Source organism: Equus asinus, chromosome 12 (assembly GCF_041296235.1).
Source record: "Equus asinus isolate D_3611 breed Donkey chromosome 12, EquAss-T2T_v2, whole genome shotgun sequence".
Lineage (NCBI taxonomy): Eukaryota > Metazoa > Chordata > Mammalia > Perissodactyla > Equidae > Equus > Equus asinus.
The window spans coordinates 80,712,307-80,730,668 of record NC_091801.1 but is presented as its reverse complement, the minus strand read 5'-3'; the positions used below and the strand labels follow the sequence as shown (position 1 = coordinate 80,730,668).

The 18,362-nt window shown below is 49.0% G+C and overlaps 1 protein-coding gene across 3 annotated transcripts in view; it reads left to right on the top strand.

Moving 5' to 3' along the window:
• Window positions 1-18,362, top strand: part of COL22A1 (collagen type XXII alpha 1 chain) — a 292,948-nt gene that overhangs the window by 157,178 nt on the left and 117,408 nt on the right. For all 3 annotated transcript variants that reach the window (XM_070481652.1, XM_070481651.1, XM_070481653.1), the window contains 4 exons: window positions 12,776-12,829; window positions 13,475-13,528; window positions 15,867-15,920; window positions 16,837-16,890. In XM_070481652.1, the coding sequence (XP_070337753.1) occupies window positions 12,776-12,829; window positions 13,475-13,528; window positions 15,867-15,920; window positions 16,837-16,890 (216 nt within the window). The remainder of the gene's footprint in view (window positions 1-12,775; window positions 12,830-13,474; window positions 13,529-15,866; window positions 15,921-16,836; window positions 16,891-18,362) is intronic.

Sequence of the window (18,362 nt, the reverse complement as noted above, 5' to 3'; positions counted from 1 at the left end):
TCAGTAAATTCATGGGAAAGCCACACTGGTGAGGGGAGGGAGCACAGTTATGGAGACAGAGACCCGGGTTCCAACCTCAGCCCTTGCCACTTTCCTCCTGGAGCATCTTGGACAAGTGACTTCTTCTGAACTTCAGTTTCATCGTTTGGGAAAAATATCAATAAAAATAAAGGAAGAGGGCGATGAGAAGAGCGGGGTTACAACAAAGGTGGTGAGGTCCCTGAGGCATAGTGAGCGCTAGCTGGGGGCTGTGCCTGTTCTCCTGGGTGTAGTGGCTGGGAGCAGGTGTGCTGGGATCACTAATGGCTTTGCCATCTGGCTCCTCCCTGAGCAGTCAGCTTTAGCGCCCACCTGTCACTGGACACCTCGTCTCCATGTCCAGCTCCCCATGGTGGTGGCCACACCACCCCTTAGGCATTGTCAGGGAGGCCCCCCCAGGAGACACTAACTGCACTGCCAAAGTGCTCTGACTGCTCTCTGACATATAAAGTGCTCTTTGAGTGGTGGGCACCTCGCACGCAATCTCAAACTTCATATCAGCACCTCGCATCTGGGTCAGGAAATAGCATGGAATAAGGGAATATAAAATCAATCGTAATTCATGGTCTTCTAAAGACTCCACAGTCATGGTGGCATTTTGATGTTAATAGTGAAAAATAGAGTGCTTTTTACATTTGTTTTATTACCTTGCTTTCCTGTGAGCAAAGCTGGTGTGTTTCAAAAATTCACCATAAATGCAGCTCCATCAAATTACTTTCAGCTACAGTTTTTTTTTCCCCTACAGCTCTTTGTTTCCTACCTCGGAAAGTATATTTCTTTCTTTCGGTTTTAATTTTAAAGTCATTTTCACTCAGCGGATCTTTACTGAATGCCAGGCATGGAGCCGGATGCTGTAGATATGAGTATGATCAGGCTTTCCACGGCAGGGATTCTGCCAGAAACAGGGCACCCTGATATATTTGGGGATCTCAGTGGCTCAGAAGTGGGCAGGACAGAGTTTAGTTATAAACAGAGTTATAGTATGTACTACCTGGCACCCTGGATCAGATCACTAGCTGGTGGACACGAAGCTGCCTTCAAGCCAACTATGCCCAAATCAAGCAGCAGCGTTGCTCTGGTGATCTCTGCCATCTCCTCTGATTCACTCTTCCTGACATGTCTGCATGCCCACCTTTCCTAGGCCTGGCGTTGGTTCTCCTGCTTACCATCTATGCGTTAGTTCATTTGCTCATTGATTCATTGGTTCATTCATTCAAGAAGTGTTTATCCAGTACCCACTGTGTGACAGATTCAGCTCAGAGTGGGTGGAATCCAGGCAGCCACTATCCATGCCTGGAGAAGCCATATGTTAACGGTGCAGAAGGAGATGCAGATAGAGAAGGATGTTCCACTGAGCTGAGTTCTGGGAGAGAAGGAGTCAGAGCTCCAGTACTGGGAGAGACATAGTCAGCCTCTCTTCCAGGACCCAGAGGAGGGTGCCTATGCTGATCTGAAAACTTGAGGTTGATTCTGTTGCAGCAGAATCTAAGTTACAGTTTTCTGCCCTGATGAGACGAGGAAAGGGAGACACATATGTTTAGTTTCTGTTATTGTCAGACACTCTTGTTAGAGTTCATATATAACTCTGTCTATTCTTTATGACCACCTGTGAGAAAAGAATGTTTACCCCACTTAAAATCTAAAGAAACTGGGCTCAGAGTTTAGTTAGTTTCTCGCGTAATGGGATGACCAGCACTGCAGCCCCAGAGTGTAGGAAGCCCCAGGGTGGCTGGCATCCTTTAAGATTCTTTTGGTGCCTCCTTTTCAAGATGAAAAATTTCACCTGCTAGACTGTTTCAGGATAAATGAACACATTCATGATGTCATAGGTGGTGGATCGTGTGTCCTGGCAGCCTTTTAGGAAAAATGGATATCTGTGTCTCATCTGGTCAAATGTTTGTGAAGGCAGTGCTGTTTGGTGTTACAGTCGGGACAGACAGAAGTCCCTTGAATTGGTGGGAAAACAGCCAGCGGAGGGGCTGACCCCAGAGAGGGCTGAGTGGCCTTGCAGGCCTGGGCCTCTGCACAGCAACCCACTGAGCTGGGCATCATTATGGCTGTGCCCCTGGGGAGCCACGTCCTGAGGGGAAGCCTCACAAATTACGAACATCTTCCCCCAAGAGCAAACATTTCCAAGTCGCACAGGCAATGTGATCGCCATGCTAATTTATGCAAGTAATTTTCATGCATCTTCAAATTCCATCCAACTTCATAAATCTACTCCAATTGGAACTAGGTGGTTATTAGGAATAACTATTTACCATTCCTTTATTAATGATAATTAGGTTAATGGGTTATTTATACATCATCATTGTAATTACTGAGCACATTTAATAGCTGTTTAGTCACCATCGTATTAGAAGGATCAAATATTGTTTCATTAATGATAATTAGACTGATTGGTTAATTAATAAGTAGAGTCGGGTAGTTGTTTTCATTAGTAATAATTAAAATAGTCATTATTTTGTTGTTAACATTTAGATCTATTGGCTAATTTGTCACTTATTAATAATTAGATTGATGGGTTATTTGGGTATTTTTATTGACGATAAAAAGAGAAGAGAGAGAAGACACTTGTGTGAGAGGCTCCATGTGCTGGGCTGGTTCACACACCTTCATAATCCCGATGATACGAGGAGGGGCCTCTGACCTTTTTGTCACACTGGGGAGACCGAGGCACTGAGAGGTGAAGTCCGTTGCCTACGTCTATTGCGGTAGCATGGGACCACCCAGCGCTCGACCCAGGCCATCTTAAACCAAAGCCCTAGTTTTTTATCTCTTTGTGCCACTACATTACTGCCACTACTAAAGATATTAATAGTCCAACAGTTTTCACTTAAAATTACCTTCCAATTTATAGTTTTTAATTCAAATCCTAGAATAGCAGACAGGAAAGGTTGCCCTTGGTGAGAAACCCTGTAAAAATCAGGCACATACACTCCTATCTTGGTTCCCTGAAGAAAGAAAGTGACTAGTCTTCTTCAAAGTGGCACTTCATGATTCAACAAATGTTTATTGAGGACGTCCTGGGTGCCAGGCCTGGGCTGGGTGCTGTTATTCAACAACGTGCAGAGACAATTGTGGTTCCTGCCCTCATGGAGCTCAGGGCCCAGGAGAAATAGACTGAACCCCGCAGTTGGCCAGAATTCACACTTTCAGTTCTGGAAGAAGTTCTTAAAGCACCCATCCTGTACATTGTTCAGAGTTTTGAGACCAGGTAATCGAGATGGTTTGGTTTCCTATAGAAAGAACTAGAAATGGAATCAGGGGAAGACTACTTATGCAATCGACCATCTTGGGCATTTCGTTTACCTGCACCTCGTTCCCACCATGGTCTCAGCTTTCTCACCTGTGCAAGAAGGGGGCTGTGTTTGACGGTCTTTGAGCTCAGCACCCCCTCTCTGTATAGGCTTGAATACTGGGAGACAGGCTGGCTGGCTGGCCCAAGATGGCACTGAATGTTGTTGGAGAAAATCATGTCACCTGCTGACGAAATCTGCTCCAACGTATGATCGCGGATCAATTGTTAATGCAATTGATTAACAGTTAATCCAGTGTTGATGGGCAGTCACATGCCCTCCCATTCTGGGAGATGACCAGTTCACATTCTTGTCTGTGTTTAATTCTACAACGTTCTCTACGCTTCTCCCTGCCCTGCACAGCTGATGGCCTTGCCCTGACTTTGTAGAGGAGCCAGAAGCAAGCAGATGAGAAACTTGTCTCCTTCCAATGTCTTAGTCTCCTCTCACCTGCGTTTGGCCACACATGCTGCCGTTCCTCTGGTTCCACTGAGAGAAGGTCCCTGCTCTATCTGTGACTGAGCATGTCACTTGTGTTTTGGTTTCAGCCCTTTCTTCCTTCTCAAGGACTTCACCCCAGCACTATCAAGCCTTGGGCACCTCCCTATAGGATCATTCCACCAGCATATACATGTGACAAATCTTAAAAATAATAACTCAGCTGATCTAATATTCCTTCAGGCTACTGCCAAACTTCTCTGTTGCGTTCACAGCAAAACTTTTCAGAAATCATCTCTGTTCTCAAGGTCAACTTCCTCATGTTACTTTCTCTCTGTCTCTCACTCACATCTGCCTTCCTCTCAATGTGCCACTGAAGAGCTCTTTTCAAGGCCAGTGAGGCCCAATAGGTTACCAAGGACAGAGATCCATTCTCTGGCCTCATCCTGTTCCATTTCTCAAGGAGTCAGTTGTCTTCCTTCTTGAAGTACCTCCTTCTCTAGGTTTCTGACAGCACAGATACTTGTTTTTCCTTCTACAATCCAGCTGTTGTATCTGGGTCTGCTTTGCTGTCTCTCCCAACTCCATCTATGTTTTAAAAGAAGGTCAAGGGAAGAACCCTAGGGTTCCCTGCACTCTCTCTCTCATGCAAGGCTTTGGTTTTACATACCATCCATGTACTAATGACGGCTGGATCTCAGTCCCCACCATAGGCTGTCCCTTGAGCTCCTGACTCCTCAGCAACTGCATTTGCGTGTCTCACAAGCATCTCCCAAAGAACTACTAATGCCCACCTCATCCTCCAGATTTGCTCCTCCCGCAGTGTTCCCTGTCTTTGCAAATGGTACCATCATCTATCCAGTTGTTCAGGGCAAACGCGTCTGTCGTCCTTGACCGTTCTCTTTCCTTCATTCCACACACCTGATCTGTTGTTAAATATTATCAACTTCTCCTTCAAAGTATATCCCAAATCAGACCAGTTCTTGCTGTCTCCACTTCTAAAACCCAGGTCCAAACCATCATCACCCCTCATCCCTGAGCACTGCCCAAACTTCCTGTTCTCCTCACACCACCACCTCCCGTGAGACCTGCCTGGGGGGCCCTGACACCCACCCCTCTCCTCCCTCTTTTGATGGATCCTTCACACTGACCTCCTGTCAGACGCACCAATGCATGGAACTCCTTCCTGCCCCAGGCCCTATCCCCACTGTTCTTTCTCTCCCTGGACTTTCTCATCATTCAGGTCTCAGCCTAAATGTGGCCCCTCTGAGAGACCTTCCTTGACCAGCCCCAGCTAGAAGAGTTACAATCATAATTATTCTATCCTTAGGACTTAATATTCAAAATTACCCTTTTTACTTGCTTTCACATGTTTGTTCTCTCCCTTATTGCAACCCCATCACCAGCTTCTAATGCCCTGAGGGCCTGGCAAACCTTGTCCTGCCTCCTAGCTGGTGGAAGCACCCTGGCACAGAGTGGGCACTCGTCAGTGACCGGAAAACTCTCTTTCATGCTCATCCTCCTCTTCATTTCTACCTCCTTCCTAATATTCTTTCCTTCAGTAAAAGGTGACTGGACGTTGTGACTGTGCCAGGCCTTGGGAGTAAAATGAACAAAACCAGACACAGTCTCTGTCCTCCTGAGCCTTAAAATCCAGTGGGAAAAGTGCTATAGATTCCCTATTACTACTTTTTGAACTTATTTCTCACTTTCATACTTTCTTCCAAAAGCTTGGGAGAAAATTTATCAGTCAATACTCTAATTTTCAAGTGTTTTTTGAACTAAAAACCAAACATGTAAAATAGACAAATGCAAAGTCTCTCTGGTTGAAATAATGGGGGGCTAGATTCTGCCCCAAAGCACACCCACTGAATATGCCTCTGAAGACAGTTCCCTGGAACACTGATTTCCACCTGGTGGAAACATCCATTACAAAACATCCATTTATTGATGAGGCAGGAGTAACCTGCCTACAGCTCCTTGGAGAGTCCCTGGCAATGTTGGGACTTGCATTTCAGTCTCGACTTTCCTTTAGCCCATCTCTTCCCTAAAACCCCAATGTCCTCCTCTATGAAAGAGGATAATAGTGTGGAGAGCCTTTGGCTTTCAAGCAGGTCTTTATTTGGTTGGGGAGGAGAAGAAGGGAGCTTCTTCATGCCTAGAACCAAATGCTAGTCAAGTATGCGGAAAAAAGATAGAAACAAGTTCAACGTTGCTTTCCTGTAATTTAGCAATCAGTCATCTAGTTTCATGTGGGAACTTACCAACTAGGTGGCTCAAATGGCTGTTCCGCTTGGGGTATTGTTCATCTTATTTTCAGGAGAAAGAGAACATGAAGTGAGGGCAGCAATTAAAGTTAATCCCAAGAAGGTTAGTCCAAGTTCAGCAGTAGTTATGACCTTCATAGTAAAGGGCCCAAGGCCATGGAAGATCCTGAAGTGCATAAGCATCATCCAGGAAAGTTGATGTTATCTTCAGCCTCTATTGTAGAGTGCTCTAGTGTCTGGAAAAAGTCCGTGCCTTGCTAGAAGCCTCCAGCCAGTGATGACGTTGGGCATACTGGCACGCTCTTGGCGTTGGGTATACCAGCTCACTCTCAACAGTGGGTATACCAGCGCTCTCTTTACATTCCATTACCCCACGGGAATCTCTCTCTATCTGAAGCTGTAAAGGCTCTTTAATTCATCACATTCAAAACTCAAGCCATCATCTCCACCCCACACCCAAATCTGCCCCTTCCCCTGCAGAGTCTATTTTCAGTAAAGGCCTCTCCTGCTTTTAGTGTCTCTGGTAGCATCCAACCGCCAATCCACTTGGTCACCGAGTCACTGAACTGTTCCTCAGACCGTGCCCTCATCTACCTCCCTCCCCTCCTCATTCAGGCTCTAGTACCAGCCCCACAGGTCTCCTGCCTGCTCTTGTATTTTGACTGTCTCCCGGTATCTCTTCTCTAGGATTCCTCTCACCAGTGAATCCTAAGGATGGTGGAAATGTGTCTTCTTAATCATAGATCTGACTGTGTCCCTCTTTTAGGACACCTCTGTTATTTTTGCCCTGTCTCAAAGATAAAGCCTGATTTTTCCTACCCTAGACTTGCTGCCTGGTTTTATGTGCTCTGCTTCGCATTGCTACTTTGCACACCGGTCACCTTGAGCAGCCTGTTCCTGTTTATCAAGTGACTACCCAGCCTTGGCTCAGCTCCTCCATCCACATGAGGTGCCCATTCTCTTTCATTCCACTCCCACTTGTCAAGGCCTTGCTTTGCCCTTCAAGACCAAACTCAAGCTACCTTCTGAGATGCATCCCTGATTTCTCCACTCTGCCTCAACTTGATTGCTATGGCTTTAGAGCATCTTTCTTCTTTGTTGTCATTCTCTATATTTTAATCAGATTCAACAAAAATCACATGAACTCTGCATTATACCAGGAGCCAGGAATTTGCTACAAAAACTCTGAAAAGAAATTATTATTGTATCTACCATACATGTTTAGAAACTAGGTTTGGATAAACCAAACACCTTGCCCTACGTCAAACAGCTGCTGGGGATTTAACCCTGCCTTTGATGCCAACCCACTGCTTTTCCAGGGGGTCACGGGCATATGTTTTATTTATTTTGTGACACTGCAGTCTTCTGGAGAGGTGGGCTGGTCTTCTGAGAGCCCAGAGAGAACCTAGTAGATACTGAATAGGTGTTGGCTGGAAGAAGGACCTCCATCCACTACCATGCTGGGTCTTCAGGAATAACTTCTCCAGATGCCCCAAGATATCACAGAGGACTTTGATTTAAGGACCAAAGTCCATGTCTGTTCACTCTCCCTGCTCCCCTTGAAGGCATCCGTGGACACTGCCAACATCCTGTCACCTACTGACCCCTCTGCTTCTATCTAGGCTCCTGTGCACCCAGACTCGACACTGCTTCTCACTCACGAACACTCTGTACTTTTCCTGACAGTGACAGACAAGACGTTTGCCTCACCTTTAATCCCCTGAAGCCTCCTTAGGGAAGGAGAACATTCTCTAGAACAATCTCACATGCAAAGCCGTCAGAGGACAGAGGTTGCCACACAGCTTGAGACAACTGGGGTGACTTCACAGGGCATTTCCCCACAGCTCTTTTCCCTCAAAAGCAGGAGGAAAGCACCCCCGGCCCCATCAAAGAAACACTTCCATGGTCCATGTAATACTGTGCACAGTAGGATTAGAGGCAAGAAATGTGGTTCTAGTCTGGATCTTGCTGAATGTTTACTGGGAACTTTGAGGGCATCCCCACCCTGCCTGGTGGTCTGGGCACCATTGTTAATACATTCTCCGGCTCTGTTGAGCATGAACTACAACGTCATTCCCAGACCCTGTGCCTCCCTGGTTATCATCCTCTGACTGGGACCGTCTCCCACACCTGTTGGCAGTTTGTCCACTTTAGAGACTGAAAAGCTACAGTCCGTAGATCAGTAACCTGAACACTTTAATTGGTGCACAGATGTGCTTTATTCGGTTGGCATAGCTGTTTGGCTTTTTTTTTAAAATTCTCAAAATAGTTGCCAAGATGGATTTTGAAAAAATGAAAGAATATGCCTCAAAATCTAGACTTCCCAATTATCTCCAGGGAATCTCAGTAGCCTGAGCTGGCACGAGTTCCGAGCCACAGCAGGCAGAGCTGAGCCTTTTCCTGCTCTCCACAGGCCTTACCCTTTCTGGGCACAGCTGGCCCTCCCGTCCCTGCCTGGCCCCACATGGGAGCTTGAGCCCCTGATGGGGTTCTTCCTTCCTCGGTGCCTCTCCCTGGAATTAGTAAGCAACATGTTGACGTGCCAGGTGCTGGGGTAGAGAGCAGGGCTAGATGCCTCCCTGTGAGTCGTCCTGATCTGGAGGGGACGACAGAAGAGTGAAAGGAAAGCTTTGGTCCCCTCTGGTCATTCAAGTACTTGGGCCCAACAAACCATTGATGGAAAGTGAGAGCTCTTCAGCTGTCCAAGGAACTACCTGAAGTCCCTTCCAAATGCAGACCCCCAGCTCCCTCCATCCCCTGCCGTGCAGTGGAGAGAATCCTGGATTAGAATGACATGTGGCTGTGTCCACGATTGACATTACCGGTCACCTGGAAGCCGTGCGTGACCTGGATGCGGCAGGACCAGGCTGTCCAGCAGGTTTTGGAGGCAGCACAGCCCTACCTCTCACTCCCAGGCTGTCACTGCGTGGTCGTCTGGTGTCTGACCACTCACGCCTGTGTCCCTGCCTATCCCAGTCCTGCCTGGTCCCCTTCTTGGCCTCCATCCTCCTGAGGAAAAAGTTGGCCCTGGTTGCTTGCATCTCCTAAACATGGGGCCAGAAGGGTTTGCCTTCGTTGTCTGTTCTCCATCAACCATGATGACTTCACCAAGGAAGGCGTCATCTCTCCTCCTCGGCAGCCTTGGCAAATGTACCCTCTTCCCACGTGGGTTCCATTCTCCTCCTCCTCCCGGGCCTTGGAGACACACACACTGGGTCCAAAGCTGGCTTTGTTCTTAGGATCCTGTGATTTTAGAAAGTTTCTTCATCATTCCCTCTCTGTGCCTCAGTTTCCCCAGGTGTGATGTTGCATAGCCATTCAACTTGATTCAAGAAATATTTCTCTAGAGTCTTCTCAGACTTCATGCAGGGAACTGGTGCTATAAAGGAGACCAAGACAATAACAAAACTCACACACATGGGAGATGGCATTGATGCCCGGCCCTGAGCCCATCGTCCCGCCTGCACTGCTAGGTTTTATCTTGAGGAATGTAGGACTTGTGACTGGCTTGAGAGACCAAGAAACTGGACCTGGTAAAGCAGGGAGCTTTCCATGTGTCTGGGATGGAGTGGGTTTGGGGTTTCGTCTGCTCCCTTGGGGATCAGGTATTTTACCGTCTGGACCAGAAGTGCAAGGACTGCAATAGATGAGAGACAGCTCCTATCAAGGGGTCCTGAGGCCACATGTGTAAAGACCTCACAGAAGACCAGGTGTATAGTAGGTCCTTTAAAAAAATTAAGTTTTCTCCCTTCCTGTACGGGGAGTGCCAGGTATCAATGCCATCCCTGGTCTGCAGACCAAGAGGGCAGTGTGCCCCAGTCCCCCAGCTCTGCTCCTGCCCCACCAGACCTCCCCACGGCTTGCCAGAAACAATCTGAGTGTTCGCCAGAGCTGAGGTCCACTCTGCACGAGGTGGGAGGAGGCTGGACACAGGAAGTGGTTGTCAGAACCTCCAGAGGCCAGGCGGCTGCTCCGTGTAGAGCTCCTGCCGCCTCCCGCATCCCTGTGGCATCAGAAGGCACAGTGTGGCCATCAGAGCAGGGTCCAGAGGGCAGGCTGCCTGAAATCAGATCCTGACTGCTGTTTCCTCTTCCCCCCATGCATTTCCCCCTGGGTTTTCAGGACATTGCCTGTCCACTGGAGGCAGGCTGGAGGCTGCTCTCCCGCCTGCCATGGGTGACCCCTCCTGGAAGAGGTCTGCTAGATGCTCTCGGACCAACAGCTGTTTCCACTGCTTCCAGCTTCTTCTTTCCCTCTTTGTAAATGGCTCCCACAGTTGTTAGGGTTAATCACCATGCAGGATTTTGCTCTTATTCCTGAACTTACAGCATCAAACAAGCAGATAGTTATTAACCCCCTACTGTGTACATGGCAATGAACCAGTGCTGTGGGTCCTGTGGGGGGGGTGGACTTGGAGGTGGTGGAGCCCGCAGTGAAAGCCCTGAGTTCTAGTCCCACTTAACATGCAGATCAGACTCTTCAAGGGGAAATGGGGCTGCAACTGGAGGGGCTGAGACCCTCATCCCTGAGCTGGGCAGACAGTTTATGAGGGTGGGGTCCTGGGGTGGGGGTGAGGAGATCAGGGCCATTGCTGCCGAATGCCTGCTTTGTCTAATCTCAGTTGACTTTCCTCAAGTTCTGGTTCTTCATCTGTAAAAGAGGTGGAAAAGACCCACCACACAGGATTGGCGTGAGGACTGAGATGAGATTGAGTGTGGGAAGCCCAGGGTGGGGTAGACCCTAACCCGGGGGCTGCTCCCTCCTCCTCCTCTGATGTCCGAGTTCCCTGCCCCCTCCTCCCACCACCCCTGCTTGTACCATTGCACTTGTCCTGTGATCAACAGTGCAGGTGGTAGTTAGGGTGGTATGTGAAGTTGGTCTAAACGAGTAATTCACAGACCTGGCAGTGTTTCCAAAGTCACTGACCTCTCAGACTTGTCCCAGAGCTGTCCAAACTAGTGGCCTGTGTACCTGTATTTACAACAAGCTCCCAGGGAATTCTGCAGCAGCCAGACCGTTTGGGATCTCCTGGCTTCTTGCATCTGGAGATGATGGCTGTGTGACCTCAGGTGGGGCCCTTCCCCTCTCTGGGCCATAGTTCTCTTTATTGTCAAATAAATAGGGAGGTTTAATTTCCAGTAGATTATCACTAAAGATCCGTCTACTCTAATATGCCGTGAGACTCTGAAACAAGCAAACAGCGACAAGGTCAGATGAGTGAGCTCATCAGAGGCTTCGTGCAACAATCACTTTGAAAGAATACAAAACAGTCCAGGGGGCTGTCAGCATCCCTGGAAATGTAAGGGGTGGGGAGACTAAATTCACCTGAACTGCTGTCAAAGAGAGTACTGAGTGTGGTGAGAAGGGGCCTCGCATAAGCTCTGCGGGGTTGAGGTGCTGTGAGACCCTCAGAGTCACTTTGAAGTAAAAACAGCTCTCTTGGACGCACTGTCTGGAGGGATGGGTCCTGTGAGGGGTTCCTGCAGGGCTGTGGCTTTGCCGAGAGAGGCGAGCAGAGCTGTGCTGGAGCAGCTGGGCGGAGTGTGGCTGAGCCACAAGGGTGAGTCCACGAGCCTGCCTGGCACCCTCCACCGGCCCTCATCCTGAGGGGCCACCCTGCACTGGCACCTGCGCAGCCCCCTGCCAGCTCTGCCTGGTCCCTCAGTGGCTCCAGCCCCAGGCAAATATCTCTCAACAAAAGTAGATGCCATCCCCAAAGACTTGCCAAGATGAGCGAGTTATGGAGAAAACGAAGTCCAGGCGCCACTAAAAAGTTCTCTTCAGTAAACGGTCCCTTTCTGTGCCCACTGTCGACTCACATGTGCCCCCAGAGGGAGAAAAGGGAACAGTCCGCAGAAGTGGCAGCCTTTGCCATTTTTTAGTATTTATCGCCCTCTAGTGACAATGTGATCTTATTCTCACTGAGAGCACAGCCTCTCTTTAGCTGGCTGTTCAATCAGTTGATTCTTCAAACATTTGTTGAACACCTTCTTTACACCAAGCTCTGGGGTTGTCACTGTGTGAGATGCAGAGGGACAGGAGGGCCCTCTGTTCTCAAGGGCATGTGGGTCAGAGGAGCACAGTTGCACCGGCCTTGAGCATGGAGGAGGGAGTGATTAATTCCACCTGGGCAATTGGAGCAAATTCATAGAGGTGGAGACATCTGAGAAGGGAGCTGGGGGAGGGTGGCATATCTTTAGAGAGAGCTGCCCAGACAAAGACTAGGGGTGTGTCTCCCAGAACTCATGTGGGGGCCCACGATCGTCAGTGATGGAGGTGACGGGGAGACAGGGAAGTGGTGGACAGCTCTGGGGCATGAGATCCGTTATTCACCTGGGCGATTCAAAGCTGAGCAATGCTTGGGAACCACTGTTCTAGAAGATCTTTGTTAATGGGTGAGCCCATGGTGTGTGGGTGTGTAAGCGTGCATGCACATGATATGTATTTATTTTAAATGCTCAAATGTTTTAACTATATAGCAGAATAGATAATATAAAAGATGATTATATACCCATCACCCAAATATGACACATGGTAACATTTTGCAAACTTTACTTCAGATCTCTTCTTTTTGCTTTTTTCCCTTTTTGTTTAAAAAATAAGGTATCATGAATAAAATGGAAGCCCCCACCCCGTCATTGTGTCCCCTGCCCTTCTCCTCCCTCAGAGGACCGTGGCACCGGGAGGCTGCTCCGTGCACGTTTATAACCCACTTGTGCTCTTTCTTTCCAGGGCCCTCCAGGACCACCGGGAGTCCCAGGACCCCCTGGACCCGGAGGCCCCCCGGTAAGACTGGCTTTGACTTCAGATCACCAGGGCACCAGATGGAGCTCCGTGCCCCATGGGAGCCAGGAACATCTTCCTGTAGTGCTACGTGTTTGTTCTTTGTCCAAGACCCAAGCAAAGGCACAAACAAGGAGGACCCGCCTGCAGCCACCCCCAAGCCTCTGGCTCTCAGGCTCTTGAGCCCTTTAAACTATCGTTTGAGCTTATATAGCACATTGGTTGGCTGCTTCCAGAGACATGTCCAAGGAGGCGTGCTGTCTGGAGTCTCCCATTCAGCAGACTCTGGGCACACGGAGGGCCAGTGTGGGTATCTGTCAGCCTTTCCCCAGCCGCCCCAGCCTACTGGCAGGGGGCACACCTAGCAATTGGGAGAGCAAGGTGGTTTACCCATCCCCCTGGGTAGGAATGAATGGGATGGTGGCCCTGGCTGCAAAGCAGACAAGCCATGGACTTGCCAGCTTTAGAGGACTTGCCACCTTTCACGTGACCCACACCTAGGACAGCCAGATGTCCCAGAGGTGTATCTACTCCTGGTGTCCTTGTAGGGGCCAGAGACCTGGGCTTGTGCCAGGAAATGTGTTTGGAGAAAGGATCTGATGCTCCAAAGAGGGCAGACTGACAGTTGCCATGTGTTCCCCTTTTCAGGGTTTACCTGGAGAGATCGGCTTCCCGGGAAAACCTGGGTTCCCTGGGCAGGCGGTGAGTGTCCCGGAGCATCCCTACTGCAGTCTTCCCTCTCTTCCATTGGTCTATGGCAGGAATGGCCAGGCCCTTCCAGATGGCCGCCCAGGCCGCCTTCCGGAGCTGGGGACTCTCCATCCTCTTTCCTCCCTGGCGGTGGGGACCAAGGCCAGGCACTCAGCCTGACCTTTGCCTTCTGTGGTTCCTTCCACATGCTGCATCTTCTGGAATCGCTCCCCAAACGGCCCCAGCCAGGATGCGGCTTGAGGCACCCTCTCCCCAGGCCACCACCCTTGCTCTCATATCCAAAGTCAAATTCAAAAGTCCTTCGCAGTTTAAAGAGTGACTTCTTGTCTGTAAGGGATAGCTACAGAGGGTAACAGATGTACTGGATGTGGCAGAGCTCTTCCTGTCATTATCCTGCTTGTGTTCCCTCACTCCCCAGCCAAGAAGATCTTGGGGATCCGGGGCCTTCTAATTTCTTCTAAATCCTGAGGGTGGGGTTCAGCAAAACTTACTGTCTCTGTGCATGGTGGGTGTGCGATGAAAGCTGGGTGTGTCTCCTGCTGTTTTGGCCTGTAGCTCTTTGGGACAGGAAGGTAGATGTGGCCTGTCAACATCACCATGTGACCATGATCAACCATCATAGATCTGATAATAGCCCTCAGGGAGGCCCCTGTGCCACTTGGAGGGACTTCCTTACAACCAGTTCTCTGTCGTGGGGCCAGTGGGTGGGGGATCCCAAGTCCGAGAAAGCCTATGGACCCACAGCACTGGGGATCCAGACACTGGGAAAGGATGATGGAGGTAAATCAGATTGTGTAGCACACAGCAATTGTGCCCCCATGTCAATGGACCACAGATCTGTTGGTGGCTGTAGATCCAGGCACCCAGGAGTCAGGACCCTGAATGCTGGGACGCCAGCATTCTTAGCTCTGTTGGTTCTGGGTGCCATGCTGATGGGCATCAGACATAAATTCAGTGTTGTGATGTACTCTCTCAGGTGAACTGATCCAAACCTGCAACACCTGGACAACTGCAAAGTCGTCAACAAACATCTGACTCGAGTGACAGTTCAAGTGCATTAACAATGTCATCTGATCTAATGGGTCCATCAAAAAGTGTGTGTGTCAGTGTGGACATTCAGAAGAGGGGAGGCTGTGGCAGGAAGAAGGAATGGTAGTCAATGGCATTTACAGTTTATAAAATGACATTAGGGCCACTGAAGGTTGGAAGTATTGCTCCTGGCCTTAGTATCTGCTCTTCATCAAGATCACGCTTCCATTGACCCAACTGCCCTTAACTCCCCAAACAAGACCTCCTGCTCCCTTTCCAGGGGCCTTGACTCTCAGGACCCCTGCTTTGGGAGGTGGAGCTCTCCTTTCAATGAGCCACCAGCTCAGGCTGAGACACAGGGAGATATGAATCTTAAATTGGGTGGCAGAGGGTTCTCTGGGCAGAAGAATCACCAGGTTTATAAAAATAAATTGACTTCTGAATAGCACTTACAGTTGCCAAAGCAATAACAAGTGAACTATTCTGTCAGGGGAAAGGATTTCCCTTCTATCTGTCATGGGGGAGTACGTGGGCCCCTGATACATAATTTAAGGCACAGAGAAAAAGCAGAAGAGAAAGCGACTCTGGGTAGTGGAAGGAATCTGGAGGTGGAGCCAGGAGGCCTGGGTTTACCTGTGGGTCCTGTTACCAACTGTGGGACCTGGAGGGAGTCACTCAGCCTGTGGAGCCTTTGTCTCTTCACCTGCAAACAGCTGCAGCAAGGCCTGCCCTCGCCACATCATAAGGGTCGGGTGGAGGAAGCCCGCATGTTGTATTGGAAAAGAGGACATGGAGCTCCTCACATCGTCATTAGAAACAAAGGCAAAAATCATTAATGCCATTAATGCATTTTTGAAGGACAATAGAAAAGAAGGATAGCAGTGGGAAGGGAGAAAGTGATGGCAGAGAGATTATGGAGAGAAGAGAGTGGGAGCAATATGGACAGTGCTCTCCTGAGGGGCCTCCTGGAAGCTGGAGGTAGAAACAGAACCATCAGAGCCAGGTTCAGTGGACTGTCCTGCAGCTCTCGCCCACCATGCACGTCCGGGGTCACTGGCAACCGGACGTGGGTCAGAGGTGATGTGTATGTCCGTCATAAAGAATGTGAAAACAACACCTGGTCCTACAGCGACCACAGGCACCTTGGAGAGAGCGCCTCTGAGAAGGAGGGGGTGCCGGTGCCTGCAGGGTGCCGGTGCCTCCCAGCTGCTGGCTGCGAAATCATCTCCTGCTGGAAACAACTTAATGCGGTGCTGTCCACATGTGCCTCTCATTTCTGTCTTTTTCCCTCTTGGCCCAGGGGCCACCTGGAAAGGATGGGCTGAATGGACCCCCAGGCCTGCCAGGACCCAAGGTTGGTATTCATGGGGTTGGCTGGAGTGTGGGAATCCAATCAAAACAGTGAGTGCCTGGGCCCTGGACCAGGACTCAGAAATGCTTGAATTTAGGAGGTCTGATGAGGACGAGCCCCTTATTTCTAAGTAGGTAACCAGAATTTGGAGGCCCTAGACGTTAAAATTAATCTTGTAGAAATATGTATTTACTATATTTGCAGGGAGGAAAACCTTTCAGATACTCTTACTAACATAATAAGAGACTTCAATTTTAGAAATATCCTGGTGGGGCTCATTATAGTAGGATTATTAAGATAAGAACCAGAGGTTAAATATCATGTAATTGGGAAGCAAATTCACAGTTTACATACTTCAAATGAACAATTACAAGACCTTACAACAAATATTTTAACAAATGAGCTTTATTCTTTCACAGCATAAGCTCAAGTATTCATGTCAACAGTCCTTGCAAGGCAACTTTTCAGTATTATGGGAAAATTCATCAGTCATCCTTTTCAATAAGTAGACTTAGAAACTCAACTTTTTCATGACAAAAGAACGGATTTAATTTAATTTTATGGGATTTTATGTAAATATTCTCCACCTTTACAAGACAAGGGATAAGGGCTAACCAAGTGCTTCGAATTCTCAAAAACGCTTGTGCAATATATTCCTTATGCTAAATCTTTCAATAAGGAAAGACCACCATTTCTACTCGGTTATCTTTTTATAAAATAAATCAAAAGTACAGTCATCGAATATAGAATCTAAGGGATGGTGCGAGATGCTATTTTTGGTTTCCACGCTCGTGCAGATTTAGAGTTCAACACCACCTGAGTACAGGTAGATCTCTTCCTTACCAGGCTGTAACTACTTCCCAGTTTGTTTCTTCCAAGCGTCCCCCGACCCCGTAACTTTTTTTTGCCTTCCTTACAGGGAGAGCCAGGAGAAAGAGGAGAAGATGGTCTGCCGGGAAAACCTGGGCTTCGGGTATGGATTCCGCCACCTCCCATCATGTTTCTTGTTCTAAATGGTGTATCTGGGGTTGTGTGTGAACTGCAACTGATGGAGCATAAGTCCCTATTAGCTGGGGTCTGGCAGCAAACAAATAGGATGGTGGACAAGGGGCCCTTTGAAAGGGTGAGGGCAAGGTTAGGGGCTCCTACAGGGAGGGTGACACACCATGGGAATGGCAATGATGGAGAGCCCAACACCTCTAGGACAGAGGAATAGAGGAATGAGTGGATCCCTAGGGAGACCTGGAGCTGGAGGAGAGGCCCCCAAGAGAGCTGTAGCCTTGGGAAGAAGGACATTGTCACTGTCTCGCTTGTCTTGGCAGGGAGACAGTAAGAGGGACACTAGCATTCCCTCTCTGTGTCTTTCTCTCCTGAACTTTGATCTCCCTCCAGTGCTCACTAATGCCTGACCCCGACAGAAAGCCAGAAGGCAAGGAAGCCCGGCTGGTGCCTTCTGTAGAGTTCATCCGCCAGGGCTTCCAATGGGTGGAGACATGTGAAAGTGGCTCTGAGGGGGAAGTGGAGGCCACGCAGCATGGGATTTGGACAGGGCACCTCCTGTGGGTGTAGGGACCCAATTAGTGGCTTTAGATGACTGTCGCTCAGCGACTAAGCTCCTCCAGGAGCTGCTGCTTCTCTGCAGGGCTTTCCTGATGGGCTGGCTGCAGGGTCTCATTTGTCTTGAGGCCCTCAGCTTAACAGCTCAGATTTGGCTTGGGCTCAGAATGCAGTGAGCACGGAAGAGGGAGGACTGGACTGTGTGTGTGTGTGTGTGTTTTCTGGGGAAGCCTGTGCCTGCATGCACCTGTGGTTCTGGGGGAGCCTGTGGCCAGACAAAGAGATTGCATGGGGGAACCCAGCCCCTCCCTCTCCCTCTCCCCACTCTACTGGGTTAAGAACTAGTTAAGGGAAGTAACTGGATCTTAGTCACCTCTGCTCCCCAACTCAAAGCCCACAGTCAGGCACTTGGGGGGTGCTCAGTAAGGGCTTACTGGATGGAGGATGGATAAAAAATTCAGCTCAGCAGAAATACGGCAGTGACTTGCACTCGACACAGCGGTGACCTTGCCCTCCGGAAGGATAAGACCAGCTCGTCTTCTGGCCAGTGAAGGTCCTGATGGGCAAAGTCGTGGGCCTAGGTTCTCTATTGCCTCACCTTTTCATAAAGTAGTCATTCCTTAGAAGACCAAAATAAAAGGGAGCAGAAAAAGCACAGGTTCAAATGCACCTCCAATGTCTCGAGGATGCCCAGATTGACTCAAATGCGGAAAGAACATCCCAAGATCCACCAGGAATCTCTCATTTCCTGGATTCCAGATTCTAGGAACTCAGCCCTCATGCTCCCCTGATGTGCACGGTGAGTCATCCCATCACCACTTACAAGCACAGCGGTCCTTCATATTTTAAGAATCAACATTAGTGTTGTAAAAAATATTAATAATGATC